The 25579-nt window shown below is 37.4% G+C and overlaps 2 protein-coding genes and 1 long non-coding RNA gene across 5 annotated transcripts in view; 1 reads left to right on the plus strand and 2 right to left on the minus strand.

Moving 5' to 3' along the window:
* The window catches only part of LOC135109177 (protein tramtrack, beta isoform-like), a 198878-nt gene extending 195790 nt beyond the window's left edge, over nucleotides 1-3088 (minus strand). The window contains exon 1 of the mRNA XM_064020327.1: nucleotides 2814-3088. The gene's annotated coding sequence lies outside the window, so the exon portion shown is untranslated. The remainder of the gene's footprint in view (nucleotides 1-2813) is intronic.
* Nucleotides 3089-3101: 13 nt separating this feature from the next.
* LOC135109180 (uncharacterized) lies at nucleotides 3102-13148 on the plus strand. Of its 2 annotated transcripts, XR_010272604.1 has the most exons (3): nucleotides 3102-3470; nucleotides 9176-9290; nucleotides 11566-13148. It is a non-coding gene; the product is annotated as an uncharacterized LOC135109180 (long non-coding RNA). The 2 variants fall into 2 exon arrangements; XR_010272603.1 differs by lacking the exon at nucleotides 3102-3470 and having other exon boundaries at nucleotides 8730-9290.
* Nucleotides 13149-14132: 984 nt separating this feature from the next.
* Nucleotides 14133-25311, minus strand: LOC135109178 (actin-related protein 2-B-like). Of its 2 annotated transcripts, XM_064020330.1 has the most exons (8): nucleotides 24991-25311; nucleotides 22662-22772; nucleotides 19817-19834; nucleotides 17907-18122; nucleotides 16813-16973; nucleotides 16040-16259; nucleotides 15173-15406; nucleotides 14133-15009 (listed from the first exon to the last, which is right to left on the minus strand). In XM_064020330.1, the coding sequence occupies exons 1-8, from the start codon at nucleotides 25036-25038 to the stop codon at nucleotides 14812-14814; spliced, it is 1206 nt and encodes a 401-aa protein (XP_063876400.1). In that variant the 5' UTR covers nucleotides 25039-25311; the 3' UTR covers nucleotides 14133-14811. The 2 variants fall into 2 exon arrangements, with proteins under 2 accessions (XP_063876400.1, XP_063876401.1); XM_064020331.1 differs by lacking the exon at nucleotides 19817-19834 and having other exon boundaries at nucleotides 24991-25310.
* Nucleotides 25312-25579: the final 268 nt, after the last annotated feature.

Genomic DNA, 25579 nt, shown 5'->3' on the forward strand with positions numbered 1-25579 from the left:
CGCAGCACCAGCACATCCCACACCACCACACTGCACCAATACGTCACGGCGGCAGATTATTGTCCGGCGGGGAGGTGGAGGGCGCTGCTATAATAGTATCGTGGACGGATGAGTGAGCATGACGGAAGGAAGGCCGCACGAGGGGGAGGGGGAAGTGAAGCGCGCCTTGTCACAGTGCGGTGAAGGAGGCCTGGTGGTTAGGGAGGGGAGGGAGGAGGAAGGGAAGGCGTGCTGGGCTTTGCAATATGGCAGTAAAGTTTCTAGTCCTACAGGTTGTGGTGAGCCTCAGGAAGAACCACGGGGAGGCTGGGTGTGTTCGGGAGGCAGACTGTTAGAAAGATAGGCTGTGTTTAAGACGCAAGCTGTATCAGGGAGACAGGCTATGTTAGTGGGCAGGCTGTTTTAAAAAGGCAGGATGTTTGGAGGCTATGAGAGTCGGTCAGTGCTAGGAAAACAGGCTATGGTAAAGGCAATGGGAAAGGAATTAGAGGAGCACCGTTAGGAGAGCAGGCTATGCTAGGGAACAGGCTAGGGGAAAGAGGAAAGGAGTTAGAGTCAGGCAGCGCTAGGAAAACAGGCTAAGCAAGGAGAAAGAGGAAGGGAGTTAGGCAATCAGGGAATGTAAGGGAAAGAGACTAAGCTAGGAGAAAGGAGTCAGAGAATCAGGTAGTGGCAGAGGGACAGGCAGTGTGAGCGCTTGAGCGGGCAGTGTGTTAGCAGAGCAGGCAGCAGCAGTCTATCCCGTGCTTGTGTGGTTGGCAGCAGGGCGTCATAGATAATGTTGATTCAGTATAGCAAACAGATCTCTCCGTCATCTTTATTGCAGTACTGCACGCATGTACCGCCGATCAGGTGATAGAGTTTGCACGCGGGGGAACATGTGGCCGTGGTGGTGGTGGTGGTGGTGGTGGTGGTGGTAATGCACTAACCTACGCATAGCAAGATACTGGTGGTGGTGGCAGTGGTGGGGACGCATTTCGCAATAATAGGTAGGGAAAGGACTACTGGTGGTGGTAGTGGTGGTGGTGGTGGTGGTGGTGGTGGTGTGTTGTGTTGTGTAAAGGGCGAATGATCAGTTAGGAATGGTAGCAATAGTGGTGGTGGTGGTGGTGGTGGTGGTGATAGGGACAGGGATCATTAGTTATACGTACTCTGCACCACCACCACCACCACCACCACCACTTGCTCGCATGTTTGATGTTTGTGTCTTTGGGTGTATTTTAACCTAATCAACTCTCTCTCTCTCTCTCTCTCTCTCTCTCTCTCTCTCTCTCTCTCTCTCTCTCTCTCTCTCTCTCTCTCTCTCTCTCTCTCTCTCTCTCTCTCTTGTTAGATTACCTTTATTTTTTTATTTTTTAGTTTACGCCTATTTAGGATTAATTAGCTCAACCATACTTGAATGTAGCTACTGTATGTTTTATAAATAAATGAATAAGTAAGTAAATAAATAAATAAATACATCATTAAATCAGTAATGTGAATAGTACTTAGTGGTGTGAGGAGATGCAGAACACCGAAACAAAACAATAATTTAACACTAAACATTACCAGAAAAAAAAAGGGAAGGCGAAAAGTAAATAAATAAATAACAGCAAAGTTCTCATTAAAATATATATATATATATATATATATATATATATATATATATATATATATATATATATATATATATATATATATATATATATATATATATATATATATATATATATATATATATATATGAAACTGGGAAAATTTTTAAATACAGTGGAAAATGTGGAAGAGAATGGATGTAACGTTAAAAAAAAAAAAGGAAAACATTACTCAGATAATCCTCAAACTACGAGTACTTTCCTTATAACTACTGAACTAATACTCGTCTTTGCCGCTAGGGTGACTTTGAAATGGCGTGGTGTACCGAGCAACGAGTAAGCAATACCAATAGTATGTAGTAGCGGTGGTGGTGGTGGTGGTGGTGGCAGCAATCTAGGGTATATGATAATAATGCTGGTGACGTACAGGGGCATGAAGGGCACAGGAAGGTGAGACAGACAGAGAAGGGGAGAGAGGTAGGAGGAGGAGGAGCAGGAGGAAGCGAGCCTAAAAAGGAGATAAGCTTTAAGGTACATCCATTAGCTCTTATCAGCATTAACCCGTTTTTTGCTGCGCTTCCTTAAAAAAACAATGCAGATAAAAAAAAGAGGGTACATGTGATAACCTTTTTTTCATTGTTGTTTTTCTTCCTCTAAGTACGAGGATTGGGTGGTACAGAGCAACACCCCCCCACCCCCTCCCACTCGTGTTGCTCGGGGCCTAGTGGGGAACCGGGAAGGGAGGCGGGAACACGTGGCCAGCCTGACTCAAGCACCCCTCTACACACACACACACACACACACACACACACACACAAGGGCTTCAGTATCATCATTATTATCTCTTCTTTTGTACTGTACGTAGTTAGTTATTTAAGTGTAGTGTATTGTAGTGAAATCTGGCAGTTTATGAAGGAGTTGTACGTATGTTTGAGTTTGGAATTCCTTGAAAGAAAGGAAAGAAGAAAAGAAAGAAGGAAGGGAAGGAAGGAAGGAAAAAAAAGAAAGAAGGCAAGTAGAGAGGAAAGAAAGAATAAAAGATAATGAAGGACTTGTAGTTATACTCTTACGGTTTGAAACCCTTTGAAAGAAAGAAAGAAGGAACGAACAAACGAACGAAACAACGCAAGTATATAAAAGATAAACACATGAGATACCAATACACAAATATGCTGAACCAATCTTAATATCTCATTCCACACCAAATACGTACAAAGCACAGAACACAACATTACTTGCCGTTAGCGGTGACTGATGGCGATGTGGCAGCGATGAGTGGCGTTAGACGGAGGCAAAACACACACGCTGTTCCAAGTTATAGAGGGAGGGAGGAAACAAAGACGGCGCGACACTAAGCGCAAAGTTGCTGGGGGAAGGAGGAGGAAGAGGTGGAGGTGACAGCAATGGCGAAGCGAAGTAGTAGTAGTAGTAGTAGAATCTATACTTGTAGACGCAAGACCACCCAAGGCTCACTGTGACGGATACGGAGGCACAATATACTAGGCTGAAAGGATGGCGGTCTATCGGACAGGATACGAAGCGAGGCAGAGATCGTATTGCAGTGAAAGACAAGCGAGGCAAACGAAGCAAGGGACGGGGAGCATGCTCTGCTATCATCACCACCCTTGAATCTAGTATAGGCTGGTCTTCACTGTGCCTTGGTAACTGACGGGGGCTGTGATAATGCTTCTAGGTGGTAAGGGAGAGGGAGAGGGACAGAGAGAGGCGCAGAGGGTGGTAGTGAGGGGGTGAGGACACAGCAAGCGGCCTCCCTCGTGTCATATCGTGGCCGGGGCTGCAAGCTGCTTATCGGGTGCCTGATATCAGCAACAGCACGCCAGCCAACCAGCCAACCAACCACCCAGCCAGTCAGTCAGTCAGTCACATCCAGAGTCAGTGAGTCTTGTTCATCAGGGGGGATCACACCAATAAACTTAAGGTGGATTTGTATGTTATCCGTGACTCAACAGAAAATGAGTCCTTGGTTCTTTTAACTGTAGCTGAAAAATTGTAGCTTAAAGAAAGGGGAAGTTTTATTATCAGGAGACGTAGATTTGTTTATACAGCACTCGATACAAAATACAAGACGAAAAACTTACTGATCAATGTACAGAGAGAGAGAGAGAGAGAGAGAGAGAGAGAGAGAGAGAGAGAGAGAGAATCACGTATGAGTAACAACCTTGAATAATATAATCAATATTCTCCCTAAGGTTATTTGTTATTTTTTTTTCTGTAGTTCCAACATACTCGAAAAATGCAATACCTGTTAACATTTTTTTTCTTACAAAGTTTATTATTATTATCTTTCAGTTTTAACATCAGTCACAATGACTTTCTTTTCCGTACAAAGATTTTTTTTTTTCCTTTTTACATCACTGTAGCAATAATGATCATCATTTTTTTTTCATGCAACGTATCTATCTAGTACGTCTTTCACATTCGATATATATATATATATATATATATATATATATATATATATATATATATATATATATATATATATATATATATATATATATATATATATATATATATATATATATATATATATATATATATATATTAGTCATAAAGTTGTTTTTTTTCTTCCCTACAGCGTAGTGTTTCCCCAAGGTTTTCAGTAATTTTGCCACCTAAGGACACGCGATCATGACAACACTGCCACTGACTGATACACTCACTCGCTGATTGGTCTGCGATCTACATGCATATTCGTGTCTTGAAACGCGCGGCATATTTACTTAATTCCTACTAAAATAATAATTATAAGCTATCAGATTGTTTATATTTGAATAATCCGGTTCCTTACAGTCAAATAAGGGTTCTGACAGAAATACAACATTATCTTGCCGCACGCCTCGAAACAAGGTGGGAATCATACGTATCGAATGAACACATCAGGCGGTGGCAGCGTCTCCTCAAGTGTTCGTGACACGTAACACAATGGTACCTCATATTCCTCATCAACAACAAATATGATTCAGCGATGCCAGTTGAAGGAGGAAAAATGCGGTGAAAATTAACAGTAAAGAGTTCAAAACATATTCTCAAACGTTTTTTCGCTTTAACTCCACTCCTTTTAACAAGCTCTGGTAAAGTTACAGGACAGTTTTCAAGGGTGTTTTCCAGGGATGTTTTCAGAATTCTAATCATACTTTAACAAGCATTTTGCATCATCAGTAAACACGCCATGACAACCGGACTAATCAACTCTGTTGAGTGAAAATAGTCCTGATGAGAGAACAAAGCAATCAATACATTCCTAAGATTCAAGAGGTGTGATCTCTATTAATGTTGTGATAACGAGGAGGAAGAGATTCTAGAACATGCGGAATTGATAAGTAGTTGTAGATAACAGAGAGAGAGAGAGAGAGAGAGAGAGAGAGAGAGAGAGAAGAGAGAGAGAGAGAGAGAGAGAGACAGTCTTTCCAACACGCTCCTTCTTTTCCCTGACGTCTTGCCCAAGCTCCTAAAACTTAACCAGACGAGGCTATAAGAGTGATATCATCTACCCGCATATGCAACGTCAGGGAAGAATACCAACGAGAACAAGTACCCCAAACTGCCGTAACAATTAATGAGACTATAACACGTAGTTTCAGAAGGTCTTTTCCTTTCTCGTGTTCGTTCTGTTGTGCGTCTTTTTTCCGTTTTCTTTAGCGTTCGTATACAAAGGTAGAACTTTTTTATTTCATGTTTTTTTTTTTATTGTTGCAGTAGTTATGTAAGTAAACCGTATGAAATTTCACTGGCTTCTATTTTTTTCTTTTCTTTTTCTTTTTTCCCCTCTCCTCCTCTTCCTCCTCCTTCTTCTTCAAGGTAGTTTGTTTTTATAGGCTGATTATTATTATTATTAGTCTTTCGTCATACAATATACACAACACTTCCAGTATTAATTTATCTATTTACCTATTTTATTCTATTTTACTCTATTCTATTCTATACCATTTTTCTTTTCTTTTTTTTTTTACTTTTCATCTCTTCGTGTCTTTCTTTCCTACAGCATTAAAATTTTTATGTCAATGCATCTTCTGAGTCTCTCTCTCTCTCTCTCTCTCTCTCTCTCTCTCTCTCTCTCTCTCTCTCTCTCTCTCTGCGTCTGTCCATTCATAAATTAACCTTAGTCTCAGCCTCATTCACGTCACGTGGCAACTGGGATATTAGGTATACTTTCCTCTCTCTCTCTCTCTCTCTCTCTCTCTCTCTCTCTCTAGATGAAGGGTTCGATCTGGCTCACAGCAGTTTTTCAGTGGGAGAAGCAGCGCGCCTTTCATTTATTTATTTTTTTTTTATCTTCTTTTTTTTTCTCGTAACACCAACTGACCCAATGTAATTTTGTTCTCATCTCGGATCCGCTACCTTGTAATAACCCTTATGCTACTTAAATACCTCGATCACATTCCTTCTCTTTGTCCACGCCCTTCTAACGAATGTACATGTGAAACGAGGAGTGGCAGCCGACGTGCTCACCACTCTTTCCACGAAATGTGACGAGGCAGCGTGCGACCGAGGACCAGTTGCCACTAAATTTGGAAACTTGACACTGCTGGTTCCTCTGATCCTGGGACTGCCTGTGTCAAAACATCGCTTTGTGTATCATTATCTTCAGTGTCGTTGTATGCTAATTTCAAAACGTCACTGCTTATGTAACTATCATCAAACATCATCTGTTTTGATCCTGCTACTGTCAGTGTTCATGTCAGAATATCGCTGCCTGTTCATTTCAAAACATCACTGCATATGTAGCCTAGTCATCTTTAAACATCGCTTCTTGTTCATCTCAAAACACCAGTGTAAATGTAATTATTTTTTCAAACGTATCTCACTGTTCATCTCAAGACCACTGCATATGTAGTCATCTTCAAAAATCGCTGTTTATTTTTTGTTCTTCTCAAAACATCGCTATGTACTACATCATTACTTTCTAGCATCGCTCTTGGTGCGTATTTCCTTGTTTACCAGTTACTACGTATTACTCTAGCTGAATTACCCATAACACCTCTCTCTCTCTCTCTCTCTCTCTCTCTCTCTCTCTCTCTCTCTCTCTCTCTCTCTCTCTCTCTCTCTCTCATTAAGCCTTGCACAGGCAGAATTCATGATGGCACAGTTAGCTTGAAGTAACGCAAAATCCCTATGTTTGTTCAGAGAAGTTTCTAGTTTTTGTTTTGTTTTTCTTTTACTATATTCATGTCCTCTTACTTTTTATAGTTTTCCTTCTACGCATAGTCACTGAATGTCTTACTGATGCTCACTTGTTAACGTCTCGTAATATTGAGAAAGGAAGAAATTAAGTACGAGTATCATATTGACCTCTAATGGTAGTAGTAGTAGTAGTAGTAGTAGTAGTAGTAGTAGTGGTAGCAGCAGCAGCAGCAGCAGTAGTAGTAGTAGTAGTAGTAGTAGTAGTAGTAGTAGTAGTCTCTCTCTCTCTCTCTCTCTCTCTCTCTCTCTCTCTCTCTCTCTCTCAAGTTCCTGAGAAAGAAAACGGAGGACAGATAACCCATGCACTCAGAACATTCATCCCTTACGCCAGAGTGTATCTCTGAGGACGCAACACGCCAGCTTACTCCATCCACAGTACAGAAAGTGAATGACTGATTTCAGTGTCCAACAACAACAGGCTCATATGGCGCCGCAGACTGCACCAATAGCACAATCGCGTTTAGATCTTTATTTTTATTTAGTTGTTTTTCAGGAAGGACCTAACTCTAACTTAACTGATTTAACATAATCCAACTTAACGTAACAATACCCACACGAACTTATATAAAACTTAATTTCATCTAACCTAACCAAACTTAAATTTAACATAAACTAACCTGACTTAAACCAACTTGTACCGAAATTAACTAAAACACAATTTAACTAAACTAAAAAAAAAAAAAAAACCGTGGTATCTTAAAAACAACGCAAAACTTATGAAAGGAAAAAGGTTCTGCATATTTTCCAAGACTTTTTTTCTTTCTTTTTTTTGTTTTTGTTTTTTGCGAGGCCGGAAGAATAAAGTTTTCCTATTGAATTAAACTTTTGGGCGCAAAAGCACAATTGTAACAAGACGAAGACGATTTGGAAACACTCAGCGGAATCATATACTAAAATGGCCTTCCTTCTGTTTCCCTTTTTTTTTTTTTTTTTTTTGATCATATGAAGATTACCAAGATATTTTTGTAGAGTGTTATGCAAGTAAACTGGATTAGGCAAGATTATGTTAGGTTTAGTAAAGTTAGGTTAGGTTACGTTACGTTTGGTAAAAATTTGTTTAAGCTGGATTAGGTAAAATTAGGTTAGGTTAGGTTATGTTAGATTAGATAAAGCTAGGTTAGGTTACATTCGGTAAAGGTAGGTTAGGTTAAGTTAAAGTTACGTTCAGTGAAGTAAGATTAACGAGACATCACGAACTTGACTCAAATCATATGGAAATACAAAAATATACGTAAACACCAATAGACAATACACACATACCGTCACTAACTTTCTCTCTATTTTCCGTCTCAAGTCAATGATAACGTTCAAAGTTGACCTGCATCGGTCCTCCTCTAATTAAGCGAGGCATTGACAGGCTTGTGGTGAGAAAGTAGCGTACGTGCCTTTTTCTCCCGCCTCTCTCTACCATACACGGGCAAAGGGTACGGACGGCGGGAAACTCGTATGGGTGTGGGTACGTGAGCTGCGTCTTAATTATGGGCAAGAGAGAGAGAGAGAGAGAGGTATAATCTCTCTCTCTCTCTCTCTCTCTCTCTCTCTCTCTCTCTCTCTCTCTCTCTCTCTCTCTCTCTCTCTCTCCGCAGTATATGTATACCGGTGCACCTCTCAACTAACTTCATTATTATTATTGTTGTTGTTGTTGTTGTTGTTGTTGTTGTTGTTGTTGTTGTTGTTGTTTGTTGTTGTTGCTGTTGTTGTTGTTGTTGTGCGAAAAATTGCCTGAAAATTAAATGTATTGTTTTCTTTCTCTTTTGTTTACCCAACAGCAAGGAAAAGAAAAATTCTCTCTCTCTCTCTCTCTCTCTCTCTCTCTCTCTCTCTCTCTGTATATATATATATATATATATATATATATATATATATATATATATATATATATATATATATATATATATATATATATATATATATATATATATATATATCCTGAGCGTTCCTTGCTCAGTATGATTTTTATCACAATAATTATTTAAGAAAATATCAAGTTCTTGTTGATTTCTTCATTGTGTGCGTGTGTGTGTGTGTGTCCATCATTCAAAAAACTGAAACTCTCATTCAATTTTTTTTTCTATTTTTTTTTCTTTTCCAACAAATTAAGTATAATAATAACTAACATTACAGTAATATTGGGATTCATTTATTCGGAAAAAAAAAAGAAAAAAAGAAAAAGGGAAAACGACACTGATATTCCATGTAACTTGTCTTCAATAAAAAAATAAAGAGTAAAGTATAAAAGAAAACAACAACAACAACAACAACAACAACAACAACAACAACAACAACAACAACAACAAAATACCATGTGAACTTCTTAGAGGACGAAAAAAAGAAAAAAAAAAAAAAGGAGGAAAGGAAGAATTCATAAATGCTACATATTCATTTCTTTTACGCAGGAATCGGCAAATTACAATAAGCTGCCGCGGGGTTTCCTACTAGCCAGAGGCGGCCTGTGAAGACCCTTTGTTCGCGTTTGCAGGGTGGCAGGACTGGCAGGGGGAAGGGGCAGAGGTGAGGCGCGCCCCGGAAGCTTTCATTCATCATTCATTTATCTTTTTTTTTTTTTCTTGATCTCTATTTGTACTAATCTTTTTTTTTTATTTAATCTTATTCAGCATGTATTTAACTTTTCTACTTCTCTATGTGTTTTGCCTTTATTTGATTCTATTTTGGCATTCATTTAGCTTTTCTTCTATTTATATTTCTGTTTGTAGCTACTTATCTATATTTTTCTTCATTTACTTATTTTCATCTTCATAATTATATTTGTACTTTTATATATATTTTTTTTTACTTTACTTAATTTCATTCACCATTCGTTATCTTTTTTATTTACATTTGCACTGCTCTTTTTTTCCCCCCTTTAATTAACTTTATTCGCCATTTATTTGGCTTTTATTTTTTTCATTTGTATATATCTGTTTTCCTTTATTTAATTTTAATAATCATTTAACGGCCTCTTTTAATTGTACTATATTTTCCCTTTCATCTATTTATCTGTTATCTTCATTATTATTATTATTATTATTATTATTATTATTTTATGTACTTGTGTTACCGATTGTAGGCTTACATATTCAAAGCTAAAATCAACTATTCTATCTATTTTGTAACTAACTTTAAAATAGTGTTCTAGAAATCATTGGTTGCAATAAGTTCACATATCCAATTCTTTGTATATCTTCTAAGTACTTACTTATTATTAACACAATTATCATTATTTCCTAAGCTGGATTGAGCCTTGCCTTGCAGTCCGCTTGTTTTGCCTCTAAACGAAAACCTTTCGCAACCCCCATATTTCTTAAACACTTTGGTCTTTCATGAAAGCTGATTTCAAAAGCCGTGGATGATCAGCCGGGTTCTCATAAGTGTTTTCCTTTAATGGTGCAGAATCCTTTATTCAACCACCTCTAGAATCATACATAAACTGAAACTCTCAATAACTCCCATTATAATCCTTTAAAAGTGCCAAAACGTTTAACAGTATCAAGTTAAAACATCACAACTTGAAACTAACATCAACATGAAGTCCCAAAAACGTCTAAACTTTAAACTCTTAAAACACAACAATGTTCACGAACTATAAAAAAAAAAAAAAAAAAAAAAAAAATCATCCTAAAACATGCATCGCAAAAAATATTCACAAAATACTTAAACGTCCTAATCTGAAACTCTTACATCACAAAATGAGCACAACTGTTTTAAAATCGTCTTCATATTCACAACTTGATCTCCTGAAAGCACCGAGGCAACAAATTAGTTCATGGCACCAAGTAACGTAATATGAAGTGATTTGATGTATTTCATTTTTATCTTATAAGATTTGTAATTAATGTAGAAACTATATTAATGAAAAATGTACAAGAGCCTCCGAAAGTCTGAAAACTTTTTTTTTTTTTTTTTTGTAATACGTACTCTACTAAGGTATGAGTGTACGATAAGAGTACTGCTAATAACTACATCTTAAGAGGGACATGATTGTCTTTTTTCTTTCCTTTCATCCCCTTTGCTTTATCACGGCTACATCCATTATCATCCTGTTATCAGCTTTTCTTCATGGAGAGTTTTTTTTTTCTACTTAGTCCATTGGTTTCATCACCTATGTTTCATATGAACTGAAGTTTACTTTGTCTAATCTCTCTCTCTCTCTCTCTCTCTCTCTCTCTCTCTCTCTCTCTCTCTCTCTCTCATACACCTCCACCTTCCACATGCTACATTCAAATAAAAAATAAATAAATAAATAAAAAAAAAAAAAAAAATCTATTAATCAAACCCTTTTCTTTTCATAAAACTGGCCGCACACTTTTCTAAATTTCAGATGGAAATGTTGATTTTAACCCTAGCCTCAACTTCTGCCTCTTACATCTTAACTACAAACGAAATACGACAGCTCCTCAAGACATCAGATTACTCTTAATTATTTAAAGGATCATAATAATAAAAATAAATATATTAATAATAACAACCAACAACAACAACAACAATAATAATAATAATAATAATATTAATAATAATAATAATAATAATAATAATAATAATAATAATAATGATAATAATAATCACCATTATCTATGGATATACACAACAGGATCCACTACATACTTCACTTGCCCACCAACTCCATTCCAGGGACTGAACAAATCTCCCAGCTGACAAACATCCTAACCAATATCTCCAGCCATGCACCTTGTGTCCCCCTTGGTTTCATCTCTTACTGACAGACCTTGACACAGTGTGTGCCTTCCCTAAAAGATTTAAATCACATCTTGGCATCTTTTCATTGCAGAGAGGGCCAATCCTCATGGACAACACTATGCAAGAGTGGAGGTCTCTTCTGTTTACACTGGTGGTCTGAGTCAATCACACCAAAATCTAGATCTATACACAAAATGTAACTGCTTTGGCCTTGTAAAAATATAATGTGTAAATCCATTTTCATATACAGACAACATTGGAGTTTGATGTTGCATACAACGGTTACACTAATCCAGCCATGAAAGTGATATTTATGTGCCTGAAATACTACAGCATTGTATGTTGTGCTGTAGATGTTAACCCTTATCTTCCCACCAGAAGCTGACTGCTGGTATGAGCATCATAACTTTGAGTTTGCATATGTCATTACCTTATTTTACCCAAAATACAAATGTGCTGCATCTTTTACCTGTAAGAAGTTTCCACCATCACGAAAACTAAGTCAAACCACAGCCAAAGTACGAGTTACATTTTAGAAGATTGCAAACAACTGCCAAATTAAATCTGATCTGGCAGATGAGGTGTGATCTGGATAATGGCTGACCAAATGCAAATAGAAAATGAGTCTTGACAGCTCATGGTGTGATGTAGTGCCAGAAAAATCTCTTAACTGCACAGTATACCACACCTAGACCTAGTAGCAGAATTAGTTAATACCTACCACACTATAACAGACATGTTCCCTTCCCATGCATGTATGTGGATACATTGGTAAATCAAAAGATAGAGGCAGTTCTTCATCTGTTGCATCACTTTCCTCCCAAGACATGCCTGTCATGAAACATTAAATAAGATATTAGAAAAATGTTCATTAATTTCACCTCAAAGACTGAAATTAGGATCAAGTTGGTTTGCACATAAATAGCTACTAAATAAAGTTGAATAAAGTGTTTTATTAAATTATTCACATACTAATCAAGACAAAATGCTCAGAATTTTTCCACAACAAGACTTCTCAGAACCTTGCAATAACCTCATAAAAAACATATTGAAAAGAAAACACTACAGTATGGCTAAGTAAGTCTATCTAAGTAATGCGTGAAAAAACATGGAATGCAGTGCCTAAAGGAAGGCCTATTTATCAAGTGAAATAAAATAAATACAATGGATTCTTCATTAAAAAGTGGAAGCTTCATAACTTCTCATTATATCTACAGTCGATCATGGCTGTCCTGCAATAAAAATATTTGCATTCATTCTTACTAAGGTGATAATTAATGTAAAGGTAGCACTCCATCCAGCATCCTGATTTCACCTGTGGTAGCCTTCATAAGTGTTGGTCATCATGCAAAATGTCCACATCTACTTGAGATACACAGCATTATAACAAGCAAGCCTACAAGAGAGAGCTTAATGGAATTGTTCCAGTTTGTGAAACTTAAATTATATACACTACAACTTCCATGTGTCAGAACCTAACCAAGCTTAATGATGTGTGGGTGTAGTCTGGCATCAAAATTCATGCAATCAGCTATTACTATGCAAGTGCATTACCAAACTAATACAATGTATCGAGGATGATGATACCATTCAATTAAACAAATTATAATTTATGAATAGATGGATTATAAAATTTTTTTCCTATCATAATATCCATAAAATGCTTTGTAACATGACTCGGATTTTATTAACCTCAAAATGAGAATGAAAGGAGGGAATGGTGGGACAGAAATAAATGGAAACTTTGCTGTTGGCCATCCCTGGGAGAGCTCTTAGGAATAGGCATCAGATATAGACAGACACGTTTGAATGGACAGTCAGTGTTTGGGAGAGATCAGTCCTCAAGTCCCAAAAAGTCTGACTTAGGGAGTCTTCCTGCCTATAATGAAACAGATACTTGCTCATTTATGAATAAAAAAATCATAATAACAACACAAATTAATTCCACATATACAGCCTATAAAATTAAGCATAATCAAGCAGCATAAGTTTTGTAGATTGCATGAATAAGCACAACATGAGTGTCACAGTTTATGCAACACCTACCAGCATAACATTAGCATGGCAATGATGGGTTCAACAATTTAACACCCAAACTTTCCAAAAATTTCCTGGTTTGAAATAATTCTTTATAAAGGCTTTAATTATCAACAATTTGTTCTAAATATCACATTAATTAAAAAGAAATCCAAAATAACTGACAGAAAGCTAGTTAAGAAAGTAAGGAGCAGTTTCTATATATATATATATATATATATATATATATATATATATATATATATATATATATATATATATATATATATATATATATATATATATATATATATATATATATATATATATATATATATATATATATATATATATATATATATAGAGAGAGAGAGAGAGTGAGAGAGAGAGAGAGAGAGAGAGAGAGAGAGAGAGAGAGAGAGAGAGAGAGAGAGAGAGAGAGAGAGAGAGAGAGAGAGAGAGAGAGAGAGAGAGAGAGAGAGAGAGAGAGAGAGATAGTAAAATGAAGTATTTTGTGCATCAATAATTACCACTGATATTTGTATGCATGAGGGCACTAAAATGAACTGTAATTTTACAGTACTAACTGAATGAAACTTAAATTTAAATAATTAATGTAAGAGTTTTCACTGCATTACTGTATTTTGCATTTAATATTACTACTAGATTCATTCAATCAGAAAAATATATATTAATAAGACAAATATAAAGTACATATAATGTCTGGAGGTGACATTTTGACACAAAAAGTTCTCTCATAACAAACCCGACAAATGTCATCGTCTGCATGAACGGTTCATACCCACCCTCGGTGCACTTCAGGTGGAAGACTTATCCATGTCCCATTCAGTGAAGGCATCTTCTCTGTCATTACAAACACACCACAGACTTAGAATGATAATAAATTACTACCATGTAGTAGGGATAATATGACAAAGACTAGGTCTTTTCTCATACTGACAGTACGCACGGTATTTACATTACCCTACAAGGCTGCAATGGGTCTATAACACTTACAATCCCATGGCTGGAAAATACAAACTTTTATAAAGTTCATATTTTAAATCTAATCATAAAGAATGTGTGATAAGTAAACAGTTTGAGCTACACATTCCAGTGATGGAAATGAGTTTGTTTGAAGGAGGGACAGAACTCTGGGACAATGTGCTTGAAACTTCAAACTGATCTGAATGTACTCCAGTACTGAGCAGGAATCCAGAGTAAGATGAAAAGACCGGGAGAGCAAAGTATGTAGGATGTGACATCACATTCACCATCAACAATGACACAAACAACTACCATGTTCCTAATGCTACCTTCCTTATGAGGTGCCTCCAGGCATCAGCTTCTCCAGGGCTACTTGCACCCCCTTCTCCTGGTACTCCTCTCGGGAAATCCAAAAGTTGTCCCTGTCCTTCATCACGTCAGCCAGCACTGCACCACCAATGAACACCATGTCCTTCCGCCTTGGAGGGTCCTCAATGCGAATCTTGAGCTTAGATAACCTCTCCACATCTCCCTGGGGGTGTTGTCATGGTTTTCCATATAGTACTTACTTCAGTAGTAAAGATCATGTATGCAATATTTCCTGGCAATATGTAAACTACATATTTTTCACTTTACAAACAAAGACAAACAATTATCAAAAGAAAATTCATATGGATTTGAGTGTCATCTCTTACTTTAAGCACTCTTTCTAAGTGGAGCTGCTTCAGTTCCCTTTCCAGGCGGGAAGGCAGCCCTGGGTACATAGTGGAGCCTCCTGAGAGAACAATGTGTTTGTAGAGCTCCGGCCTGATGTCAATGTCACAGCGTTGGATGGTATCAAAGAGAAGCTCAGCAATGCCCTGGCCTTCCACATTGATCAAGTGTGGCTGGAAGAGTGCCTCGGGAGCCTCAAACCTCTCCCCGCCAACCTGCAACACACACAAGTAATGCTCACACCAGTGTCTGTAACATTATCTTCCTCCAATATCTTGCAACATTCAAATAATGCTCACAATCCTTAACTACCTATCTGTCCCATAAGTACCAAGCATTCTGGTCTCACATGTCAAATAATTATCACCACCACCTCCATATGCATGACCACAATTATAATCATATTACTTTTAAAAAAGAGGGGAAAAAGGGTAGGTTCAAAATCTATCCATTTCTTTCTGACATTTTGCTCCCTCCAGGAGCATCTCCCAAAGGGTGGCCACAGCAGAAAAGCCTCCACCACTCCATACCTGAGCATTCCTTTCTTGCTTGTCAAAACACGTGGGCTCTACTAGCACCTCTTTCACACATGTGTTCCTTTAGTGCCCTTCCTCTCCTATCAAGACCTTCAATTTTATTCACATATATACTTTCTTTATAAATTCTTTATTTTTCATCCTCTCAATACAGCCAATACCATCTATGTGCTTCTTTCCATCAATTCCACCACCAGACATGTAAATGGTGAAAAGGACCTATCTTATAACAGGATGTGCCATGGGTTGGTGCAAGCAATAACAACAGTTAGTAAGGCACAACCCTGCACCTCAGAAAAGACAATGATTTACCTTAATAACACGACCATCAGGCAGCTGATAATTCTCAACAAGGACAGTGGTCTCAGTGGCCAGCTTCTGCTCTTGCTCAATGTTGTAGCCCACATAGCACAGCTTTTCTTTCATCATCCTCACAGTCTCAAAGTCAGCAGAATGGTTGAAGGCATAGCCCCTCAGGAGGAGCAACTTGATCATGTACATAGTGATGTCCCGTCCAGCAATATCCAATCTCCTATAAGGGTATCAAGATGTCTAGGTCATGACAGAATGGTTACTGAGAATGCATCAAAAAAGTCTTTGTTTTCCACCGGTGAATTTGTCTCCAGTTTGGACGACAGGTTATACATAGATGCCTACTAGAGACAGAGTTTTAATGTTCTCTAAATTTCCATGGGAAGAGATAGTTTGCTATTTTCAACACCAGTTTGCAATGGAATCTGAAATTTATTTATCTCTCTCTCTGATGCCTCTGATAGCTGCTAACCAAACTCCTTGTGGAAGTTCCCCACCACAAGGGTTGCACTATGTGATGCAGTTCTACTGAGTTGATGCATATCATGGTGGGTGTTAGTTGAAACATACCTATGTCTAATGAATCAATGAATAAATAAAATAAATAGATAAACAGATATTTGGACACAAACAAAATAAATGTATTACATGAAATACTGCTGATGCTGGTGCTGCTGCTGATGATGATGACAATGATGACAAAGATGACAATGATGATAGCAATGATGAAGCAAATGAATAAATCAGTGGATAACTCCTGCTCCTGTACCCACCTGATCTGTGGCAGTGTGAAGCCCTCATACACAGGACAGATGTGGGTTACACCATCACCAGAGTCCACCACCACCCCAGACTGCAGGCCCTGGGCGTATAGGGTCAGCACCGCCTGGATGGCCACAAAGGCACCAGCAAACCCGTACTTCTCAAACATCATCTGTGGTGACAGGTTAAGTTTACTGATCCTCATTCTACACCATCAGTTACAAGGTCACAATCAAGGTTAGCTTGCATCCTGATCATTAATAAGATAATAACTAAGATAATAATAACCAAGCTTTCATCCTCATAATTAATAACTAAGACAATAACTAAGATAATAATAATTAATAGCTAAGATAATAACTAAGAAAGACTAGTCAGATGTTGAAGAGAAATTAAAAAACACAGAAAATGCTGAAGGAAAAATGGATATAGATGAAATGTAATGGTATTTTGTTTCTAGTGTACAACTTATGCAATACTCAGCTACAGAATAGTTTGAAGAAGAAAGTGTTTGGATACAGAACTCTAAATACTGGATGCTTTGTGGCTTAAGTCTGTTAACTTTGCACAGGTTTGGTCCTCACTCATTATTTTATGTAAGATTACTTCTGGTGAAGATGGCAATAACATGGCTTTTTTGTTCTCAACTCATTAAACAATTAATTATGTTTTTTTATTCACCTAGGCATATTTCACAAACATCTTTAATCCTATAAATAAATACAAAGTACCCAACCACATCAAGAAAACAGCAAAAAAGCAACATAGCCATCACCACTGCAAACATAGTCATTAAATACATCAATTTACACCAAAGTTTATCAAAAGTAGGCACATAATGATTGATTTGTTAATATAAATCAAGTACATATTATTATTCAAACAAAAATTATACAATTCAAACATTAGCTATGAAAAATTACTCTCTAATCTTAAGCTTCCTAAATTTGACATATGATTATCAAAATGCTCAGAATAAATTCAGGTGAAAAAGACATAATTTGAAAATGAAACTGAGAAGTGTAAATGTTCCAGCTTGACAACCTCTACAGATGGCAGGCCTATCTTGCAAGGCCAAGAAAAAGAAGACTTAGCCGATATTTACCTCCAGCATCCTCTCCCTGTTTTTGATGGGGTTCATGGGAGGCTCAGTCAGCATAATCTTACACTCCCGAGGATTCAGGTTCATCTTCTCAGGGCCAAAGGTGTAATCCCACACATGACACATATCATCCCAGTTTTTTACAATGCCATTCTCCATGGGGTAGGTCACCTCCAGCATGGACCGCAGCTTGCTGGCCTCATCACCCACCATTAGGTCCTGTGGGAGAGGGGGCCCATGAACCAAAAATAACCACACTCCTACAAGAAGAGCAGGTGTTCATGCAAACAATCTGGCTAACTGGTGCAAACTCATTTCACAGATACATAAATAAATGTTTAAATACCTGGAAATTAACAAAAATCAGATAGCCACTATCTTCTATTTGTCATAGAAAGTAACATTCACTTAAAATTGCCATATATGGTTGTCCTTAGGGAGGAAATGATGTGTGGAAAAAAATACAAAAGAATCTGAAGAAGACTCAATACATGCATCTGTCACTAAAATTATCACAGAGGCCTTTAGCACAGGGCATTAACATTCTAAACCTAACCAATCTAGAACAAAATTACTGTATTAGTACTATCAATATAAATTCAGTATATAGTCTAAAAAATCCTGAAAGACTTGTATTGTACTGATAAACAACAGTCACATGAGTGGCAAGTCATTCTGATACAGTAACCAAGGGAATCACAACAATTGTGATCAGTGAGGTCAAGATTATATAAATCTTCTTCTATGATATATCAAAGACACACACATTAACCAACACCATCCATTAAAAAATAACAATAATAAAAATAGCATAAAAATAAAAGGGCAGTTATGGTTAAGTCTGTGGAAATCACACAAAATTAATATAAATTCATCCCATGAGCAGAACTCCTACTAGATGATCCCCCTAAGATTGTCCAAGCCATATGCATGTTGCCTTCTATCACACTTTCTTTTCTAAGTGACAATTGAGTGAATTTTTTACTACCGAGACAAATGACGTAAGCCCTATAATTATAGAACTTGGCGGAATCATGACAGAAATCCTATAACATAAAACTGAGCAGAACCCATCACTGAAGTCCCATAATATAAAACTAAGTAGAATCATAACAAAGTCCTATAATATATAAAACTGGGCAGAATCACAGCATAAGTCCTATGATATAAAACAAGGTAGAACCATAAGGCCTATAATATAAAGCTGTGCAGAATCATAACTAAGACAGCAACACATTACAACTACAAAAGATCCTAAGTTTTCAAGCGTCCTGGTTACTCATACAGGCTGCCAGATGACTACCAGTCCTACACAACTCAAACAAGCCCTATGAGTGTGAATAGAGGTATGTAGCAGTGATATCTTCAGTTAGAGAACAGGTAGCAGCAATGTCACATGTAACTTTTAGTACTATTAAGACCTACTTTAGGAGAGATATTTAAACACTGCATTACAAGTTAGTACAAATAATAAATAAAGAACTCATTAATAAAAACATGAAGAAAACATCCTGGTGCATTCTACAAATAAGACATACATACTTACAGTTGTCTCTTTTCAAGGGGGGGAGGGGTGTTTGATAATACATGATTTTTGGTGGAAATAAAGAAAAATTAATAGTCACAACACAGAACAGAAAACACAAGAAACTGGAAAACTTTTACACACACATACACAAACACACACACACACACACTTACATACCTAAACACACACACAACAAATTCTCTCTCTCTCTCTCTCTCTCTCTCTCTCTCTCTCTCTCTCTCTCTCTCTCTCTCTCTTAAACATGCTAACATTCGGGAATCTCTCTCTCTCTCTCTCTCTCTCTCTCTCTCTCTCTCTCTCTCTCTCTCTCTCTCTCTCTCTCTCTCTATCTCTCTCTCTCTCTCTCTCTCTCTCTACTACTTACAGGGAAATGAGCCCACTCCTTCCAGTGCAAGCAAGGGTATGCAAAACAACGGATTAATGGACATGAAAACACAATGGATTCATTCAAACCTGGACTGCTTCACTTCACACACACACACACACACACACACACACACACACACACACACACACACACACACACACACCAAGGATTGAATTCTGCATTAACTTTACTAACACATATATACATACATAATAAGACAAATACCAGGTAGATTATAAAAAAGAGAAAGACACTGGGATATATAATAATGGGATGTAAAGACTGGCAGTAAATAGCAACACTGTTATTGGCTACAACTGTGGTAGTAGTGTTCAGTTATTCTTATTGTCTACATTCACTCCATGCTGATGTACTAAAACTTCATCCTTCAGCATTTAAAAGAGGGGGGAAAAAAGGTATTATTTTTTCAATCTCCATATTTTATGCCTTTTACTGTGTACAATACCATGAGATGTTTATATTGCAGAAAGGGGTATGTACGTACGTCTGTATCAAACAATTAGTGCATATTTTCAGTCGATAGTTGTGATGTTTTATTATTTTAGTACACAGTATTTGTGTTGAGGAAACAGCATGTATGTAAATCATCAGCTTCTCAGGTTTATGCCTGCAGTATGAATTGATCATTATCTGAAAGCCACAGCATGAATTTAATATTTAACCTCAAGTGCTTGAAAGTCATCTTCTACAAATTTACGAGCCTAAAGAATCTGAAATTTCCCCTCTTTACTGCATAAAAACATGAGAAAGAAACAATGAAGAATAATTATCTATACAACTAAATGCTGCTAGAATTAACTAATATCTTCAATTTTTCATCAATTTACTGATAACCTGTTAAACCCTCTATCTCTGTTTCTCTCCTTCACTCAATTTGAATGGTTATAAAAGAGGAATATCAAGACATCCCACAAACTTCAGTTTATAGGAAGCAGCAGCTGAATGGGCTTTTTAAACAAATTCTTGTGACCTTGGCTATCTTTTTTCACTTGTACAAAAAAAAATTACATTCACTCTTAAATGACTCAGCCAAATCAAATTGTCTGCATGTATGCAATCATAAATACTCCTCCACACCTTTGCTGGAAATTCACACACACACACACACACACACACACACACACACACACACACACACACACACACGCACACACACACACACACAAACACACACACACACACACACACACATGCATACAAACACTGGACATCACTAATTTTTTAAGTGTTTTTATTCAAAAATCTCAAACATTATAAATTTAAATTTCACTTCGCCCCATGCACATACAGCCCTTTTTTTTTTTTTTTACTTTATCTTATTTCTTTTATTTCCAGTATTTTAAAATCAGCCCTTCATAATCACATTCTATTCAACATGTAAATCAAGACCTTTTCAATACTTGCACTATTATACTGTATCCTGCTGCTTCATAATGATAAACATTATTATTTATTATTACTGTGCACAGTTAAAACACAAGACCTTTATATTTCTTATACTTTTGACTTTTAATCACTTTGCATTTATCACAAGCTATTTAAAAATTCATGCTTGACACACTTTAGTTGAGCATAAGAGATGAGAAGCTGGTGGTCCACTACAACCATTAGAGAGAGGCATGAGCTGCTGTACAGTGGGTGGCAGGGAGGGTTATTAGTCTGCTGACAAACCACTCAACAGCAGCAACACTACCAACAACGCAAGGCACGTCAACGCAAATCACTCTCATGGAAACTGATGTAATACAACCTGAACCATTGCTCTCAAAAGTGCTTACACCTATAAATCCCTGTAACAAATAAGAAAATAAACTTGTAGCATTACCATCTTCAAGAAGCTACTGGAAAGAAAAAAAATTATAGAATCATAAAATCAAGTGTTAAAGGCAATGCAGTTATCACGTTAAATGGCATTGCTTAGTTATCTACAGCAAAAGACAGCAAACAAGGCAAAGAAATCAAGAAAATAGTTCACAATTACTCTACATGACATCTGTGAATCAAATTAAATGAACACCTGCTGAAATTTTAGATAAAAATACACAGCCTGAATAAAAAAATCACCAAAATTACACAACTCAGTTATTCTTTAATACCATTAAACAAGCTAAAAATTAGAGTAAATTTTTCAATATCAAACAAGTTAAATACAGAAAAAAAATAACCCAAACAAAACAACAGACAACAATAAATGCTTTGCTGGTATAAAAGATTCTATACTTTGATCACCTGCATTAATAAGTGAATCATAATGAACAATATACCCTGAGAATATATACTAGACACATCTCTGAATATGATCACACTGGATGGTTATAAAGTGGAGTCCATTAAAGACATGTTGGTGGTTTATTATCCTAAATTAGGCACATTTCTGGTGTTGTGTGAGGTGAAGCTGCAGTTTATGTACTGTGAATCCAAAAGAAGTCAGAATTCAAAGCAAATTAGCTGCAAAAAATCCCTAAACTCAAGTATTATGAATTATATTATATCAGCCTAATACTATAATATTATACCATCACCTAACAAATTCCTCATGTCACATCTTCCATTGTTTAGCTCACAGAATGCACATAAAATCTCATTTCATTATCAACACCCAAACATCATAAAACAAACATTCTAGCTTATAATAAAAGATAGAACCAGCACATCTTCAACTATCAATCAATTTCAAGGCATTTCACTCTAATTGAATTATGTACAGCTCTTTTCAGCCCAAACACTGCAGCTTGCTGCAGATAATGATCAAAGCTAGTAACAGCACTATGCAGCTTTTCATCAAGGAAAGAAGCATGCACGCCTAGAGTAATTAATGTACCTTCACTTCAATGTCGCCAATCTTGTTTGTGGCCCTGATGATTGGTCGGCCCACCATCGAGGGGAAGATGTGGGCTGGGAAGTTGCAGCCGGCATATCCCACCTTGACAAACTGGAGAGAGAGAGAGAGAGAGAGAGAGAGAGAGAGAGAGAGAGAGAGAGAGAGAGAGAGAGAGAGAGAGAGAGAGAGAGAGAGAGAGAGAGAGAGAGAGAGAGAGAGAGAGAGAGAGAGAGAGAGAGAGAGAGAGAGAGAGAGAGAGAGAGAGAGAGAGAGAGAGAGAGAGAGAGAGAGAGAGAGAGAGAGAGAGAGAGAGAGAGAGAGAGAGAGAGAGAGAGAGAGAGAGAGAGAGAGAGAGAGAGAGAGAGAGAGAGAGAGAGAGAGAGAGAGAGAGAGAGAGAGAGAGAGAGAGAGAGAGAGAGAGAGAGAGAGAGAGAAACAACTGCAATTATTTCTATTAACTAATCAATTAATTAGTCATACATGATTTTAGCTTCCTCTGGAGAGCCCTCTGGATAAGACATCTCTAACTATGTATTGGCTAATAAAGAAAAATCACAGTTAAAACCCCATGATGTCTGCAGATACCAACCAATATGTAATTCCAGCTATCAAACACTGACGATACCAAGTTTTCAAATTAACATTGTGTGTGTGTGTGTGTGTGTGTGTGTGTGTGTGTGTGTGTGTGTGTGTGTGTGTGTGTGTGTGTGTGTGTGTGTGTGTGTGTGTGTGTGTGTGTGTGTGTGTGTGTGTGTGTGTGTGTGTGTGTGTTTGTGTGTGTGTAAATGCATGCAAAGTGAGTTTATATAATGCTTAAGAATCTGCTTCCCAGCATGCTGTGAATGGTTCAGGGAGAATGATACGAGAAAGTGAAAACAATGACTGATCCAGAATGAATGATACAACCTTTCCACGTACATTAGACACTCCCATATCAAGATTAATTCAGCCAAGGGCACGTCAGACATGCAGCGTTTCCAGATATGCAGAAGGTTGTTTCCCTGACCATTAACAATTGAGAAATAACCCAAAACACAGCTGTATGAGTAAGAAAACAAAGTATTAAAGCACAAGAAATGTATGTCAAAGAATAAATGAAAAATTGTTAAAACATAATGCTCCCTGGCAGGATCAAGTGGCAGAATTGAGTGCTTGGGCCGTTTGAATTATGGGGAGCCAGCCACTCAACCAGGAGACTGGGAGGCTGTTCCATGTAGTGGCAAATTCCAGATAGTGGCAATCAGGATACAGGAGCATCTACTGTATTCTGAAGGGTTAAGAATGATGGTCACATTAAAATCTATTGGAAATTAATAACAAGAAAAACAAATTTTTGAAGACTGTTGCTTTGCCACACACCATATGTTGTATGCTAACATAAACCATGTTCTATGGTTCATGTGAGGGATTTGCGAGTTGAGGTAATATGTTATGACTTCAATGTCTACCAAGGCTTTGAAGAGATCCAGTCAACGTTTGGTCATATTGCATCATGACAAGCCTGTCACTAATGTGGACAAAACAAAGTATGGCAGCTAATTCAACTTGCTCAGACAAGAGACCAACACTTGTTAGTTAACACAACTGTGGAGAAGCCATGGGGGCAAAAGACCCCATTTTAAGCCACTGGGTTGCAATAATTCAATACATTTTAGTTTTCAAAATGTGCTTCTGTTTCCTCTCACAAGATCCCCACTTTCCCACCAAACCCATCATTCAGATAAGGAGGAGATGGCACAGGGACAAAACAAACCATTTCCAAGATTTTTTAATATGACACATCATACCTTATAAAAAATATTTTAGACCACAGACTCTATCACAAGTCAAAAGTACCAAATTACTGGTCTGATTATCCACAGAAAAAGAATTATTTCAGCACAACTCATCCAACCAATACTACACTAAATTAACTTGCATTCAATTTAACTCTAGCCATACCAAAACCTGACCTTCCTAACCTAAAGTGACTAAAACGTCGAAATCTACACAATGAAACAGGCAAGAACACAAATCCCCGCGGGTGTGGTCTGATGAGATATCACCACCACACCTACCCTAACCTCCCCCTTTGCTGAACATCAATCTTCTATTCCCTGAGCCAAACCAAACCGGAGATTACTTAACTAACACAAATACACCCCTTACAACATTAACAACAATACCATCTCTAACTATTGCACATAACCGGAGACACAATTCGGGGAGATAAGAATGAGTCAGATGTCAACATGTCAAGTGGTTCCTCCCTCAGTTTTTTTTTTCCGGGACCCCGAATTTCTTTCCCCCTCCATTATTGCCTCCCTCTAGAATGCATTAACAGACTCACCCCTGTGCCATTATCACACACGACAATCTTCCGGCCTTTGCTGTCCATGGCGAGGGAGAGGCGGCAGGTGTGGTGGTGGTGGTGGTGGAAGCGGTGATGGTGGTGATACTTCACGCCCCTCGCCTTCTTCTTCCTCTTCTTGTGACTTCCTGCAGTTTATACCCCTTCTTATTAGCCTCTATTCGTGCTTTATCCTTCCTCCTCCTTGCTTCTGTTTTCCTCTTCTCTCCTCCTGAGCTGAATCGTGTTATTTTTTTCATATATTGCTTTCCTTGCACCTCCTTCCCCTCCGCCTCGGTTATCACTTCCCTAAATGTTTATTCTTCAACTAGGGAGGGTTTCTTTTCTGTCAAAACTTCATATTTCGGGGATTCAAGTTCAAACTATTGTCTCCTATATCTCCTACAAGATGTTAATAGTAATTGTAAAGTGATTGCATATATCAATGATGCTTCAGTGATTAATGCCTGGATAAAATGTAAGAAAAACTTTTCATCCGTATCAAATTTTCCTTCAAAACTTCATATTTCGGTAATTTATGATGAAATTACTATGCTAAATCTCATAAAAGGTGTTAATAGTAGTGTTG

This window comes from Scylla paramamosain, chromosome 18 (genome assembly GCF_035594125.1).
Source record: "Scylla paramamosain isolate STU-SP2022 chromosome 18, ASM3559412v1, whole genome shotgun sequence".
NCBI lineage: Eukaryota > Metazoa > Arthropoda > Malacostraca > Decapoda > Portunidae > Scylla > Scylla paramamosain.